This window comes from Odocoileus virginianus, chromosome 17 (assembly GCF_023699985.2).
Source record: "Odocoileus virginianus isolate 20LAN1187 ecotype Illinois chromosome 17, Ovbor_1.2, whole genome shotgun sequence".
Lineage (NCBI taxonomy): Eukaryota > Metazoa > Chordata > Mammalia > Artiodactyla > Cervidae > Odocoileus > Odocoileus virginianus.
Genome location: NC_069690.1, coordinates 38,362,125 through 38,378,757, shown reverse-complemented (window position 1 = coordinate 38,378,757; position 16,633 = coordinate 38,362,125). Strand labels below are relative to the sequence as shown.

General features: G+C 50.8%; 1 protein-coding gene across 5 annotated transcripts in view; it reads left to right on the top strand.

Annotated features, from left to right (window-relative positions):
* Window positions 1-7,520, top strand: part of IKZF3 (IKAROS family zinc finger 3) — a 90,436-nt gene extending 82,916 nt beyond the window's left edge. For all 5 annotated transcript variants that reach the window (XM_020898190.2, XM_070479409.1, XM_020898192.2 and 2 more), the window contains one exon: window positions 1,256-7,520. In XM_020898190.2, coding sequence (XP_020753849.1) covers window positions 1,256-1,959 — 704 coding nt within the window. In that variant the 3' untranslated portion in view covers window positions 1,960-7,520. The remainder of the gene's footprint in view (window positions 1-1,255) is intronic.
* The last annotated feature ends 9,113 nt before the right edge of the window (window positions 7,521-16,633 follow it).

Below are 16,633 nucleotides of genomic sequence, written 5' to 3'. Positions count from 1 at the left end.
TTTAGCGTTTATTTTTCTCCAGTCCCAGCTCTCCAACTCTTGCTTCTCTCTCCCTAGGTTGGCGAGTCCTCAAGAACAGAAGCCGGCTCTTTCAGTCCCTTTTGTCTTTTTGTGTTTTTTCCTGCCTAAAGCCTTTACTGTGTGGCAGTGACAAGTTTTGGAATCATAACATGCTTCGGAAATGTTAGGGAAGAGAGGTTATCGTTTAACAAATCTCTCAGCATCCAGTGTCTACAGAATGAAAAAGCATCAGGAGTAACCTTGGCCTCACTTCCAGCCCTTGACATGTCTTCCCCACTTTCTTGTGCCTCCACCAGCCACTCACCATTGAGCTCACCTGCCATCACTGCAGACCCAACTTCTGCCTTCCCCATGGCTAAAGAGCCTGTTTTCAAACCAGAACACCCACACACCCTGAAGGTGGCTAAACTCTGTTTTCAAAATTTCTCAGCAGTTTGACATGAGAAGTAGGAGAGGGTGACCACAAATAAATTTTTCAGTTAAGTGTGAGATAAGTCCTGATGATCACATATGTATCAATGACACATCTTTTCAAACAAAAGAAGAATAACACACTTTATGAGGACAAACATCATGATCTTTCATCAAGAGAGCCTTTCTAAAACCCCCTGCCTTTGAAGTGCTTTTATTTAAATCTCAGTCAATCTAATGACCGATGTGTTTCGGGAGTGGTAAGTTGGAGTTTTGGGGGCTATTTTTTCTGCCTCTGCAGCTATTTAAAAAACTGCCGAGGTCAGAGCATCCCCACTTTTTGCAGCACATCCGGTCCCCTGGCTCCCTAGTATCACAAGCAGAAAAGAACAAGCAAACTAAGAGTTCAGGAATGGACTGCATCTTGAGAGTTCATGAATAGTAGAGATGCAGAAGCCCCCACGCTCCTGACACTGGCAACTCCCCCCCCCTCCTAAGCCCCCTGCTGATGTTCTCTTGCTTCTTTTCTCCAGGGTTCCCCTCTGACATGAGCAGTGAAAACAACTCACATTGTAGCCTCAACTTAGTGACATCTCTGACTCCCTCTTGCCTGCTGGTTTCAGTTATTTTGACTGTCCAAACATGTGCTGTCAACCACTGTCCCTTGAGACTTCAGCACCGTGCAGGACCATTTCGCCTGGGCTGAGTGTTCTTAAGCAGGCAACTTGTCCTTCCTCATTTCTCAAGGGCTCCAGAAAATCATTTTAAAAACTCTGTGCCTTTGTATTGTTCCTTTTGTCACCGTTTCTTTCCCTTGTTGTAGGTGAGAAGCGCCACTGCTTTGATGTCAGCTATAATCCTAGCTACATGTACGAGAAGGAGAGCGAGATGATCCAGACCCGAATGATGGACCAGGCCATCAATAACGCCATCAGCTATCTCGGGGCCGAAGCCCTGCGCCCCTTGGTCCAGACGCCACCTGCTCCCACCTCAGAAATGGTCCCGGTTATCAGCAGCATGTACCCCATAGCCCTCACCCGCGCCGAGATGCCAAATGGTGCCCCCCAGGAGCTGGAAAAGAAGAATATCCACCTGCCAGAGAAGAGTCTGCCTTCTGAAAGAGGTCTGTCCCCCACCAACAGTGGCCACGACTCCACGGACACTGACAGCAACCACGAGGAACGCCAGAATCACATCTACCAGCAAAATCCCATGGTCCCTCCTCGCGTCCGCAATGGGATGCCGCTTCTGAAGGAGGGCCCCCGCTCTTATGAACTCCTCAAGCCCCCACCCATCTGCCCAAGAGACTCCATCAAAGTGATCAACAAAGAAGGAGAGGTGACGGATGTGTACCGGTGTGACCACTGCCGAGTCCTCTTCCTGGATTACGTTATGTTCACTATTCACATGGGTTGCCATGGCTTTCGTGACCCTTTTGAGTGTAACATGTGTGGATATCGAAGCCATGATCGTTATGAGTTCTCGTCTCATATAGCCAGGGGAGAACACAGAGCCATGCTGAAATGAACATCCAGGCCCAGAGATAATTGTCACCTGATCATTCCATATCATTTTTAAAAACTGATAATGCCACTTGCCAAATCACTCTCAAACTCAGTTCCAAACCCCTTTCTACACCATTTTAGTGTCCAAAGGATCACATTCACGTGGGCAGCAGAGAAATGCTGTCCCCATTCAGAAATCGTTTGCAGATATATCATGTTACTACTTTTGTGAAACCTGTATTTTCCCATCAGGGAAATTTAAAAGCCAATGAAATATTTGGTCATTATTTTTTGTAGCAATAGAGAGGCATTCTTTGGAGTCTATTGCCAATCAGAAGAGTCCCCTGGTTTTGCTGTGTGAAACATTGTTTTCTAAATACATCGGCCATATGTGGAAAAGCCTCATAGTCCTATGCTCAGGTCCACAGAAAGAACTGTTGACCAGCTAACCTTGCTGGGAAACCTTGCCCATCTGCACTTCACCCAGGTTTGAAAGTTTAGAATATGAACTCTCCATCCCAAATTAGAGTCTAACAGTAAGGAAAAGAACAGCCATAAAATAAGTTACCAAAAACCAAAGCCCCTACTCTCCAAGCATCAGAGCCACCTCTTATCACACAAGCGAAAAAAACCCAAGTTATCCGATGATACTTCCGCTTCTACTTTTATCCTCCCATCTCCCATTAAAGCTGCTTTGGGTTAAACCAGGCACAGAAGAAACTCTGTATCAGAAGAACCAGTGGTTTAAACCTAGACTGTCGTTGGAACTCCAGGAGGTTGTTTGTTTGGATGATGGCATCCTTTTCCTATGATGGAGATTGGCAGGCATGGTTCTGAGCGGGGAGTGATTCAGCATCATCACCAGGGATGGAGGGAGGGAGGAACAAGCAAGCCACCAGAAGTTTTTCATCTCCTTTTGTGGAGTATTGGTGTACAAACCCAAAGCAAACTTGCCAATGACTTGACAAAAAATCCCAAAAACCAAAGAATCCAAAGTGTATGACTTAGTCTCCCCCAGCCCACAGGAAGGAATCAAGGCTAGATACCATGATCAGAGCTGAGCTTCCGAATGGGTGAGGAGAGAGGACCTCTGTGGGCAGGTTCTCCTTCATCAGGCAGGTTGGGGGTTCCACCACCCCCCGCCCCACATTTTAAATGGAGCTGTTGTATTCCACAGTTTCCTGACAATTTGCTCTTGGTTCTGCAGATGTGTTGGACATCTTTCTCATTAATTATGGGAGACATGCTGTCAAGGAAAAGTGCTGTGATAATTGTAAAATTAGCACTGGAATAGGGGTCACACAATCTGTTAGCTGAATTCCATGTTTGCCACTAATTAGTGGAATGACTTTGGGCAAATCACTTAACTCTTAAAACTAAGTTTCCTCAACCACAGAATTAGGGGTTGGATTGGATTTTGATGTTCTCTTAAGGTCTTTTCCAGTTTTAAATTTATGTGATTGTGTAGTAACCACAATTATTTTTTTTTAACCTCTTAATGTATGGGTATTAAGCAGAAGAGTGTGTGTATATGAATATATGTTTCACATTTCTTTGGTGTGAAAATGGTAGTATTGTTAAGTTTTTCCTTTAACCACTGAGTTGTGAGTGTGAAGGGAGAACAAAAAACAGGAAGGTATCTTGATCTTGCCCCCGAGTGTGCACACAAACTGGCACCTGCAGCTGCTTACAGAGCCTTATTTTTTCTCTCCTTTGAAAGTAACTGTGTTAGGAAAAATAAATGCTGCTTCCAGGGACCACTTCCTGGAGCCTATTTACAAATTAAGAGTCAGTTGTGTGAACATTTCTAGCAGAGGCAAGAATGCCCAATTCCTGGTAGAATAGCGTTTTATGTATCTGCCTTGATATTTCGAAAGGGCTTTATGCATTAGGCTCAAACTCAACACGTCTGTGTGCTGCCAGTAATTTAAATGTTCCACCTCAGACTGCACAAATGGCTTATCCTTCTTTGTAGCATGGCGTCTGTCTCAGGAAAAAAAGATTTTGTGAAATTCCATGGCAACAGTCCCAACATGTTTGAGATTTCAGCTAGAAGACTAGAAGGATTTCGGTGTGTGGGATTCTGAACATCACTGTGTGTCTGTAATCCTAGACCCCAAGCCACACCAGGTTGTTTACACCCATTGTGAAAGAGGAGCTGCTTGTTATATTTTTGAAATATCACACATCCTGTTGACTCTTTAGGGGACAAAAGGAAGAGAATTCGGAAGCAAGGATTAGCAGAAGAGAAAGCTAGGGAAAGCGAGTATTTCCACCAGCTTAGGGGGAGAGTCTTTAGAGAAAACATCATCTTCTGCACTTTAAGATAGTGAAACTAAAGCCCTTCCCACCAAGATGGGGACTCTGTAGCTATGACCCTGGTTTTCTCTGTGATTTCTGAATTTTCTGAATGATTTCCATTGTTCTGAGGTCAGTTTTGTGAGTGAGGTGACCCCTCACACAGGCTGCACATTCACTGTTGCATTCTGAGCCTCGGATTGGGACATGTCAAGTCCCGAGAAAATGTGTATGTGGAAACTCCACATTCTTCTATCTTGAAATTGAACAGGGTGGAATGTAGCAGTTGCCACAATACAGGTAAACACTTACTTCTGCAGGCACTCCTTATGCTACTTAACCCTCTCCCTTGCTTGGGGTGGGGAAGGAGGTGAAGAACCTTAGCAAGATGCCTAGAGAGGAGGGCAGGTTAAGATTTACATCTGACCCTGCTTTACAGTGAGGTGTTCGGCAGCTTCTGACAGCACAGTCCTCTTCTCAGCCAGAGTCCCTGTGACTGTGAGCTGTGTAGGTTTTCTTTCTCCTTCACTTTCCCCAATCCTCTTATTAGCCAGGCCCCTACCACACACCCAGGAGGCCGAAATCTGAGGAACAGCCAAACCAGTGAAAAATTCCCCTACAGCCAAGGTGGTAAAGGAGTGGAAAAGGAAGAGAGCTGTTCTCCAAACGTTTTTTCTTGTTATTTGAAGTGTTGCCTGTGTTCCCTCCTTCAGTTCCCTGGCAGAAGTGTCTTCCCCATTATACTGCACACCACCACCAGAAGAAAATATTAATAAATCCACAAGTCTTTAGATTCCTTAAATCATTCTTCCAAGAAGATATTAACCTTGACACAGATAAGCTAGCTAATGTTATGCTTTGTTATCCATTCTAAGCTGTTCCTGACTCAGCTTCCAACTTTATCAGTGACAAAATGTCTCACCGTTTAAAGGCAAAGCTTATTTAACATTTTACCAGACCCAGAAGTAAAATGACCTCAGATTTCTTTTGCAAAGAGAGATGTTTAAAAACACATTTTATTCAGTTGAAACACCGTGTTAGTAACAAACCTAGCTTCTGCATAATGCTTTTTCCAAGGAGCTTCTGTATCACTTGTTTTATTCCCCTCCTCTGCTTTTTTCCCCCAGCTAAATGTGAGGTTTAGAATGTTTTTAGGGGAAAAAAGCAATACTTCTGATATATATCCCAGGACAGGCAGTAAGACTGCAGTGTAAATGTTAAATGTTTAGTGTTTGAAGTTGTAACTTTAAAGTGTACCCCACTATGAGTAGGTACGTTGGTCTCTAGTGGAGATTTGGAAACTCTATAATACTCAAGATTTGAGTCCTCAGAGTGTCCGGGCTCTTTGACAAACAGAGTTAAAAGTTTGAGTTAAAGAAGAGAAAAGAAAGGGGAGTGATGAAAAGTTTGCCCTAGAAAATGGACTCAGGCTGTGCAGAAGATAAGAAATAGGCAGTGATCCTCCTCATCTTTTAAAGAATCAGGAGCTATTTTTGTGCTCAGAAAGTACAGTTCAGAGACTCTCTATAGGCAGAGTTCAGAAAAGCAGAATGATTGGGGATTTAAGTGCCTATGAAAAGGACAATTTTGACCTAAAACCAAAAACTAAACCAAAACCTGGGCCATCCCAGGGAAAGGACTCGTCTCTAAGCCTAACTGACTGAAAAGGTCTGAGAATGATCCGTGAACCCAGGGTCGGAGACTGTGGACTTGGAAGAGCCTAGAAGAGTGGTCTAGACTTTGGACTTGTGTAGCTCCTAGCGCAAGACTGTACCTTTGTTGACCCAAGCTGTATATAGCCTGTCCCACACCGTGTCATCAACATGAGAAACAGGTCTTTGCACTTTGAAGAAGCTGGATGCAAGTTTCCTCTGAATATTACAATCGTGAACTGTCATATGCTGATATTGAATTGCTATTTGAAACTGGAATGTTAATGTTTTGATTTTTAAAAATGTAAGGACATAACAATATCTACCTCCCAAGGATGTTGTGAGGTTTTATGTAATTTTGTCTATTAGGTAACATTACTTTGTTTTTGGGGGGGAAGCGGGTGGATTATGTTGGGTGGCTGTAGATTTTCCACATATTTCTGTATCTGGATTTAAAGACATGGAAAATATTCAAAAATCATACTAAGACCATGATAGAAATTCACATGCCAATAGAGGCAACTTACCCCGAACGCACAGTTTGCTTCATGTTGTTTTAATGCCTAAGAGTAAAGAATATGCTGAACCTTAGAACCAATGGGCATGAACCACATGGTACAGAAGCTTCATGACTTTGCAGTCAGATTAAGTAAACCAGCTTTGCTCGCTCACCATCTTATGAGCCCTCCACCATTAATTCTCCCAGCGATTTAGTTCCCTCAAGTGGTCCTCACCATCCATCCATCCATCAATCTCACTTTAGAAAGCCCAAGAGCAGTTCCATGATGTCACCCACCTTCTCCCAAGCCCAAGTCACACATCTGTGGGGCCTACTTCATTTTCTGTATGTGGGGGCAGCTTTGCTTCTTCCTCTCCTAAGAAGGCTGAGAATAGACCTTTTGACATGTTAGGAAAATGGGGCAGCCTTAAAAATGACTGATCCCATTGCCAGTGACTCATTTACACAAGGACTTTTCCAGGTTAGCAGACAAGGCCCTTTTCAGTGGGCCTGCTTCTGTGGGTTCACAGAAACCAAATTACTGTGGGTTGCAAAGAATTAGCAGGTCATTTGAAAAGCAGACATCCCTTTACCCAGACTGTGGTTTTGCATGCTCAAGTTCTCAGTCTGTAAGCTTTGGTGAGGGATCATTTTGGCTACTGGAAAAACCGTAGCTTATTTTTAATTTCTGGCTGCCAAAGCCACCACACGTGTGGTCTGTGGATGACCCTAGTCTGCAGAATGACGGGGTGGGGGAGTGAGAAGGGAACGTGGTTTGGGGCTCAGGGTGGCCTTCCCACCAGGAGTGAGGGAAGGAGAGCTTGCCGAGTGGTTTTGACACAGCCTGTGCTCGTAGCACTCTTGTCTGAGTTTCTCAGAAATGCCCTCCCTGCCCAGCAGTGACCTTCCCTCTTGACCTGGAGTCTGACCCTTTGGAGCACTGTAGCACCCTACTCCTCTGTAAAGACTGTACAGGTTCAGCTTCTGAAATGTAGCAATGCTCACCTTGCCAGAACCCTAATGAGTGCATTCCCGCATTGAAAACAACCCTGCTGATAGTTTTCAAAGTTTCTTTATGATGTTTGATTTTTACATTGAAAAATGAAATAAAAAATACTGGTGTGTTTAAAATTAGTCATGGTGCATGCCTGTCATTTGTCGTTGCTGTTGTCAGAAAATGGAATTCCTTCTGCCCCTAGGAATATTTTCTTAACTTAGCCCCTCTGGCTCTTTCTTAAAGTTCAGATACTTAGATAAGCAGAATTATCATTGAACTAAAACATCTTGCCTGATGTCTTGCTGAACCTGCTGCTGGTGTCCTGCTGCTGGCCCCGAGTGCCCATGGTGGGACTCTGGGTCCACTGGCCCTTAGTTCACTGAGGAGACCTGAGGAGGTCGCGGGCCTGGACATGGCAAGCACACTGGGCATGGTGTCTCCCGGTCCCAAGACACCACCCCACCCTCCCTTCCCAGCAGGGATCCTTCCTAAAGGATAGGCAACTCCTGATTTTTTCAGCTCTGGGGTCTCAGAAACATCCACGCTGGGAAACTCAACTTGCAGTTGAACTCAGCCACCACATTGAAATGTAGTCTGTAGATACTTGGAGGCCCAAGCTGGGTGCCGGTGGAGGTAACTCTGAGGAGAATGGTGCCAGGATCATGTGGCTCTCTTCCTGTCTTGATATCTTCTATTCTGTCTCAGAAAAGGTCAGAGGAGTCTGAGAGCTGGTCTGGGCTTCTGCTCAGTCTCACCCAGAGCACCTTGCCCTTCCTCTGGGGAAGAGGTGGGAGGAAGACACTGCTGAAGTTCAAGACTAGCTGACGGGCCGGGTTCGCAGCAGCTTTCATGGTTCCATGTTCAGCACCATCTCCCTCCCTTCAGCACCACCAGCCGGTCCTGAGGCTCTCCAGCTGGTGTTCCAGTCTCAACACTAAGGCCAGGGAGGGAAGAATGGCTTTGCAGCCTGCCCGTGTTTGGAAGCATTGAATACATTAAAAAAAAAATGGCCGCTCAGTAGCCTTGGAGAGGATGGCCTTCCCCATCCTCACTCCCTTCCCAAAGCCAAAGCAGCTCAGAGAGAAAAGAGGGAGGCAGGGAGACTCCCCGTTGGCTGAGGAGCCAGCTCAGCAGCTGACTGGTGCTGGGGTTGGGGCTGAATGGACTTTCTTCCAGCCTGAGGATAGCTTCCTTCACTAACTCTCAGGAGCTGAGTAGATGCCGTAGAGGCGGCGGGGTGGGCCTGGCCTTGGAGGCCACCCCGCACCTGCACCCTCCCCCTCCCCCACCTCTCCACACAACCAGGCCATTCACCCTGGCGGCTGGCTGCTGCGGTGCAAACCTCCACCTGCAGGCAACTGCCACCCCAGGGCAGGCAGAGGGCCAAGGACCTAGCTTCCTGGTCTCCCTCCCACACCCTGGAATCCAGAGTCTGAGGAAGCGCTGGGGGCGAAGGGTGAGAGTCCTGGGAAGGCCAGGCCGGCTGAGGGCTGGCAGAGGAGCTCCCGCGGCAGGACACACAAGGTCAGGCTGCAGCGCATTCCCAGTCAGACAGTTGTTTGCATAAAAGCCAAAAGCCGCTGCACCTGGGGTGGGGAGGCCCTCTGGGGAGGTACTCCCTGGCTTGGGGGAGAGGGGGAAGGAAGGTGTCATGGAAAGTCCCTGAAGGACACGGGGTGTTGAATTTGCTGCGGTTTTGTTTTTAACTCTGTCTTGACCTGTGAAGTAGGCAGCTGCCTCCCTTCCCCCCAAATAACAGACCTTCCCCCAGAATAACCGAACATACCCAAGGAAAGAGCCTGCAGTGGAAAGAATGGGGTTAGAGGGCCTGCGGGTGATGTCAAGCATCCCCCTTCCCCAGGACTGAGGGGGCAGGGAGCCCCAGAGCAGCCCTTTCCCATCACCTCACCTTTCCCCTCAACCCCCCAGCGCACCCCCACCCCCGGGCCCAGAAGGGCTGCCTAGTCAAATAAACCACAGCCCTGGGGGCGGCTGGTGGATGGGAACTGGGGGGGGGGGGGGGGGGGCAGATGCCGCCTCCTCCCCCAGGCTCACCCTTCCAGGGGTTCCATCCCCATGCCACCCCCACTGGAATCACATCCTCAGCACCGCCACCTCCCTCTCCTCACAAACTGTGTGGGCGCCCGCGATGGGGTGAAGCAGGAGAAAGCAGGCCGAGTCATTGACTGAACCCAGCAGAGCCCTGAAGTCTCCAAAAAACGAACGCAGGCCTCATGGGCTCCCAGCTGAGTGTCTGGACTCCTGGGTTCCAACCTCAGCCCTGCCGCTCTCTGCGTCACCCTGGGCACTTCGGTTTCTCCCTCTGCGCCTAGATTTCACCCCCACCCTACCCCGCCCGGGAGTCAGGGGTTTCTGAAGTTCTTTCCAACAGACTCAGCCTGGCCTCAACCCCACGGCTTTAGCCAGGGCTTTCCCATTGTCCAGAAACGAGAATAGGAGAGAAAGAGGGTTTTGTCGGCTCTTCTGTCTCCCCCAAACTCAGGCACTGGGAGGGAGGCTGGGCGCTGGAGACAGGAGGCTGGAGGCCTAAGATTTCCCCAAGTGGTCACAGGAACCCGTTCTATAAAATGCCAACCCTGGCCCACAAGCCGGGGGCGGTGCGGGGACAGGGCAGTGGCATGGTGGGAGGCTCGGAATGTGAGCAGTGAGGTTGGGTCTGAATCTCGGCCCTCCCCGCGCCGTCCTCTCTCAGGACCTCCTCTTAAATCTTCGTGAACCCAGACATCAGATTCCCTGGATGGGGTTTCCTGGGAGAGGGCAGCGTAAGGCCGGGGTGGGGGCAGGGGGAATGGGTGCGGAGCGAGGTGGGAGCCGAGGGGGGGTGTGAGGGGAGGGGCAACTGCACTTCTGAGAAACAGCTCGGCGTCTCAGCAGCCCGCAGCCTAACCCCCTGCCTGCGGCTTCACAGCTCGCTCCTCCTGCCGCCCACGCCGCTCGGGGCCTCTCCGGGGGTCGGCAGCCCCCGCGGAGGCGGCGGCTGCTGGGGAGGAGCCGTAGCTCCGGGGACAGCGGAGTGGAACCCGCGGGGCGGGGTGGAAAATGGAGGAAGGCGTGGGTCGCGTGACACCCCAGAAGTAAAAACCCATCCTTTACTCGGGGTCCTGAGCGCTGGACCTCGGCAAGCCGTGTGTCCCCCGCCTCCTCCCCCAGCCCAGGTACTCTCCCATCACATCCTGAGCAGGATCCAGAAGTGAAACTGCTCCGGGTCACAGCCCAGCGCCGCCGCTGCGCCCCGCCCCGCCCTTCCGGGCACTGCAGCCTTGCAGGATCTCCCAGCGCTCGGGCGACTGCTGGGGAGGAAACTGGGGGAGGGGAAAGGGAAGTGCCCCGCGGGGCAGTCTGCAAAGCGAGGCCTTCTCTCCTGGGGGTGCCCGCTTGTAACCACGAGTGGGAACCTCGAGAGCCGCGGACCTTAACTGCAGCCGAGGGACAGGCGCCTGCACTTCCCACCACCGCCACTGGGTGTCACTGCAGCCGCGCCGCTGAGCCTGCTTGGAGCCGTCGGGAGGACCAGGCGCGGGTCCCAAGGAGCCGGAAGACCCGAGCCTGTCGCGCCCGCGGGGTCCTGCCTGGCCTTCGCCCCCTAGAGGCCCAGTGGTGCTTGGATGCGGTGTTCAGACCTCCCTCCACCCCCCGATCTTTTAAAGGCCTTCACCCAGCCCACCGATTCTCCATGAAGAACAAACTAATAATCCCCTTTCTCCGCGACCGATAGCTTCATTGCTGGGGCGCCGCGCGAGCCTCCTGCTGCTGGCTGGGGATCGAAGGCGCATCTTCGATGGCTTCGGCGGGGCCCGGTGAGCTGAAAGTCAGCCCTCCCCAATCCAGCGCGCCCCCTGGCAAGGCGGGCCGGCCTTTCCGCCACAGAGGCGGAGGTGGCTCTCTGAAGACGCCCGCAGTTCCGCGAGGGTTCGGCCCGGCGGGCGCCAGAGATCTAGAGGAGGCAGAGGAGGGGGGAGAAGGAAGGGCGGGCGGTGGGTGCAGATCACGTGCTGCGGAGCCACAGCTACTGCCGGTTGGGTCCCCGGATGACTCCTACTCACCCAGCCGCCCCTTCCCACCCTCAGCTCATCCCTTGGATGTTTGGGACAGATCAGCTTGGGAGAAGGTAACCAAAAGGTGGGAACCTGTATGGGACTGATCTGATCGGTTTAAGAGGGCTGTGGGTGGGCCAAGGCTGGGAGGAGATACCCTGGAATCTTTTGGAAAACTGAGATAGGAATGCCCAGTTCTACTCTGCTGTGGATCTAACTCAGGGCACCAGTTGGGCACTAGATGCAGAGGAACACGTCCATTGGCTGCAGGTTTGTGGGGTGCAGGTGGCCCATTCTGTCCCTGCCTACAGCTTGCCCTCAAACTCCGAGGTCACAGGGCCCAGCTCCACTACGGGGACTCTAGAGGGATCCACAGGGTGGCCCTAAAGGAGTAGCATTGACCTCCAACTTTCCCTCAGTCTCCCCCAAACCACCTCAGGATAAACCCAATCCAAGTAAAAACAAACTGATTACCATGAAAACACAGTTTTCGATAAACGGCCCTCCAGGTGCCCAGCAAAGAAAAACTGGCCCCTTCAGTGGGACAGACCTGGGCTTCTAAGAGGACACTAGAGGCCATCACAGCTCAACCCATATGCAGTTGAATTTCAGGCCTCATTAGGGCCTGGTACAGCACAACACTTCTCAGCCCAAGTGGTACCCCTACTTCCCAACACCCCTTCCTGTATAAAGATCATGGGGGACCCCTGGGGGCCAGCCTTAGCCCCCAGGATCACCCACTCCCCTGAGGCCCTAGATTCCTGTCTGCAACACCCAACTTCCCCAAGATCCCCCTCCTCCTTCTCCTTCCTCCTCCCCCAACTCCCCACCCCAGCTGGAAGCTCTGTGGGAAGAGACTACTGCACACCTCATACCCCAGCCCCAAAGCTGAGGTTCTGCCACTGACCCCTCATCCCACCCCTCAGCCCACCCTGCTGCTGGGCAAGTTGGACCAACCCCTGACCTCTCTGGGTCCTCTTTTCTGCCTGCCAGACCAGATCAATGGTTCGGTCTTGAAAACTCTTTTTCTAAATACACCATGATGCCAAACTCCCATAGAGAAAGACAGTGCTCCCCCCAAAGCTCCCCAGCCTGCCCCAAACCCCTACTGGAACACTTGGACTCCCAGAAACTGTTAGAAAAGTGCTCGTGTAGCTGGTTCAGAAAAAAGGAGCCTTCCCAGTGGCCTTGGACGGCCCTGCCTCTCTCTTTTCCTCCCTCCCTCCCTCCTCAATGTGCCTGGCACTGGAGCAAGAGGACGGAGCCAGGCAGGGCCACTGAGCCGAAGCTGACCCCCCAGGCCTGCACCAGGAGGTCCCCCACCCAGGCACTTGGAGGCTGCCTACATCTCATTGACCAGGGTGTCTGGGGAGCAGGGAGAGAATGAACTGGCCAGACCTTTGTCTGTCTGGACGACCCTCCCAGGACATCCTAAGAGAGGTGGGCTCCCTTAGAATCCTGCGCATCTGTTCCCAGAGGCCAGAAAGTTGGCCCCAGCCCTCCCTGACCTCAGTATGTGGGCAGGCAGGGAGGCCCACCCTGTGGCCACACCCTCCCACAGGTCCAGGTGTGCCCAGGACAGCTCTGGACCTTGGTGCCCGGCTCACAGCAGCCACACCAGCCCCAGGAGCTGGTGTCTGTGATGTGTCCATGATGTGCAGCAGGCCTCTCAGGGCCAACCCCCTGCATAGGCCCCACATCACCCGCGTCCTCTTCAAGCAGGGGGAAATATGGGGAATTTCCTTTCCTGTCCCAGAGCCCTTTTCTGATTTCTGAAATGTTCTTTAATAATACGTTTTTAAAGATAATCAAACCCAATAACTTAATATTGAAAAGACATTATCTGAGGCACTAGCCTGTACTTCCTCTACCTCCTTCCACTAGCCCAGATTTCCTTACAACCACAGGCCTCCGCTATCCGGCACGGCAGCTCCCTTCTTCTGTCTGGCCTCTGCGGGTCATGCTGCATCCTCAGAGCTGGGGAATCTTGCCCCGAGTCCCTCTGTGAGCTGAGGGACCCTCGTTCCCCCACACTCTCAACTGCTGCCTCTCCTCCAAGAGGCCAGCAATCTCAGCCAGTCACCAAGGACGTTCAGCTGCTGATTTCCAGTATCCAGCTCAAGGCTGAGCCAGCTGCTGCCTCTAAAGGCCCGCAGCAGCCCAGGTCCGTCAGAGTGGCCAGTACTGAGAAAAATAGGGACAGAGAACAAACGACAAGACAGGGAAGGACTGTGTTCACCACTCGTGAGATGGGCTGAGCCTGACCTCCGTCCCTAATTGTATCTATGACCTCGGGGGTGGTGATTCTCCTTGAACCTCAGTTTCCCATTTGTAAAATGGGAATGATATCTATCTCACATATTCCAGTTAGCTGATTGACGTAGAAGGGCTTGGTCTCCCGTCCTGTGCCTCAGGCTATGAGAGGTCACTGTGTCCTATCTTTATGCAGCCTAAATACCTGGACATGCTTAAGAGGTGACTCAGGGACTTCTCCATCGATCCAGGGGTTAAGAATCCCCCTTGCCATGGAGGGGACACAGGTTTGATCCCTGGTCAGGGAACTAAGATCCCACGTGTTGTGAAGCAACTAAGCCTTCACCCCACAGCTAGAAAGTCCATGCACAAGGAAAGAGCTTGTGTGCTGCAACTAAGACCCAACCCAGCCAAATAAACAAATTTTTTTTAAAAAGTGACTCATTCTAACCCTTTTACTCTCACCACAGCCTGGACCCCTCACACCCATACTTTGGAAGTTGGTCCTGGGCATCCATGGCCAGCACATAAGCCAGTACCAGCCAGCTCGAGCCCAAGGACTAGCCACTGATGAGATAGTTCTGGGAACCATGGCAGGTGGTAGGTTGCACTGGTCCCTGCCTCCTCAAATCTTGCTAAAAAGAAAGAAAATCTTCACCCCTCTCATTCCTGGACTGCAGTACTTTCTTGAGAGTAAATCCCCAGCAGGTTTCAGGCTGAGCATGGATGAAGCCTGTCTGCCCATCTCTGTCCGAAAGGCCTGACTCTCCAGCCTCTCCTATCCTCAGGATTAGAGGAGGTTGGGGTGCTATGGTCACAAGTGGCCGCTGGGCCTGCCAAGCCCGGCCTGATGGCTGGCTGTGGTGGCTGGTCCTTCTCAAAGTCACCCTAGGACAACACCACCTACCCGCAGGAGGGCTGCAGAGAAGGGAGGGGCTCTCCAGGGGAGGATCCCCTACCGGCGGTTTAGGAATTCCACCTGGAAGTCAGGCAGTCTCGGGGGAGCAGAACAGCCAGGACCTGGCTCTCCCACTGTGATTTGGGGCCATTCTGAGAAGTCAGTTTCCTCACCTGCAAAATGGGATCCCACATCGTGCCCAACCAATCGCAAAGGCAAAGCTTATACAAAATTAAGGAAGAATGAATCACATGTACTGATTCATTCATGTACCGAATCGCATATATGTTCAGTCGTGTCTGACTCTTTGCAACCCCATGGACTGTAGCCTACCAGTCTCCTCTGTCCATGGGATTTTCCAGGCAAGAGTACTGGAGTGGGTTGCCATTTCCTCCTCTAGGGGTTCTTCCCGACCCAGGGATCAAACCCGGGTCTCCCATATTGCAGGCAGACTCTTTACCCTCTAAGCCACCAGGGAAGCGACCCCATGGACTATACAGTCCGTGGAATTCTCCAGGCCAGGATACTGGAGTGGGTAGCCTTTCCCTTCTCCAGGGGATCTTTCCAACCCAGGGATCAAACCCAGGTCTCCCACATTGCAGGCGGATTCTTTACCAGCTAAGCCACAAGGGAAGCCCAAGAATACCGGAGTGGGTAGCCTATCCCTTCTCCAGCGGATCTGCCCAACCCAGAAATTGAACCAGGGTCTCCTGCATTGCAGGTGGATTCTTTACCAACTGAGAGCTATGAGGGAAGCTCATCAGCATGTACCAATTACCCAGCTTCAAACAGTGTCAACACATGGTCATGACTAAGTTCACACTCTCCCCTAACCTCTAGGTTATTTTAAACACAAAGTTGAGAAGAGGAGTTAGGCCAAGGGGTCCCTTCCAGGTCTGCTGCTGCCAGTGCCAACCCACATCTCCACAGGAGACCCTCCAACACTAACTAGTAGAATGCACTTGGTTAGAATCCGAAGCTATAATGTGAGGAGCTCAAAGACCCTAGGAGGAGATTCAAATGCTGGTGCTGCTGCTAAGTCGCTTCAGTTGTGTCCGACTCTGTGCGACCCCATAGACGGCAGTCCACCAGGCTCCCCCGTCCCTGAGATTTCTCCAGGCAAGAATACTGGAGTGGGTTGCCATTTCCTTCTCCAATGCATGAAAGTCAAAAGTGAAAGTGAAGTCGCTCAGTCATGTCTGATTCTTCGAGACCCGATGGACTGCAGCCTACCAGGCTCCTCGGTCCATGGGATTTTCCAGGCAAGAGTACTGGAGTGGGCTGCCATTGCCTTCTCCAAGATTCAAATGAAGGAGCATCAAAGACCTTTAGTGAAAAGCCTCAGCTGCACTTCTAAACAGCACGAGCACCAACTGCCAGCCATGGTAAATGAGGCTGTTTTGGGTTTTCCAGTCTTTTCCGGTGGCCCAGTCAAGATCATGTAAAGCAGAACTATCCAGTGAAGCCAGAAAATCATGAGAAGTAATTTTTTAAGCCCCCCCCCCCCAAACAAAGCTGAGGACCTCCTTGGTGGTCCAAGGTTTCATTCATGTCAATGTAGGCAAAAACCACTACAATATTGTAATTAGCCTCCAACTAATAAAAATAAGTGAAAAAAAAATTTTTTTTAATTAAAAAAGAAAAAAGAATCTGCCTGCCAATGCAGGAGACTCGAGTTGGACCCCTGGTTCAGAAAGATCCCACATGCCGTGGGGTAACTGAGCCTGGGCACCACAACTACGGAAGCCCACGAACCCTAGAGCCTGTGCTCTGCAACCAGAGAAGCCCCCCGCACCACAGCCAGAGTAGCCCCCACTCACTGCAACTAGAGAACCCCTTGCACAGCAGTGAAGACCCAGTGCAGCCAAAACTAAAAATAAACAACACATTTTTTAAACTCTAAAAAAAAAGCTGAGACATCATTTCACTCATAAGTACCTCAGAATGAATCTCTTAAACGTAGACTTAAAAAAACCCATAACCACAATACCACTATCACTCTTTAAAAAGTTAACCATAATTCCTTAATATTATCAAATAGCTC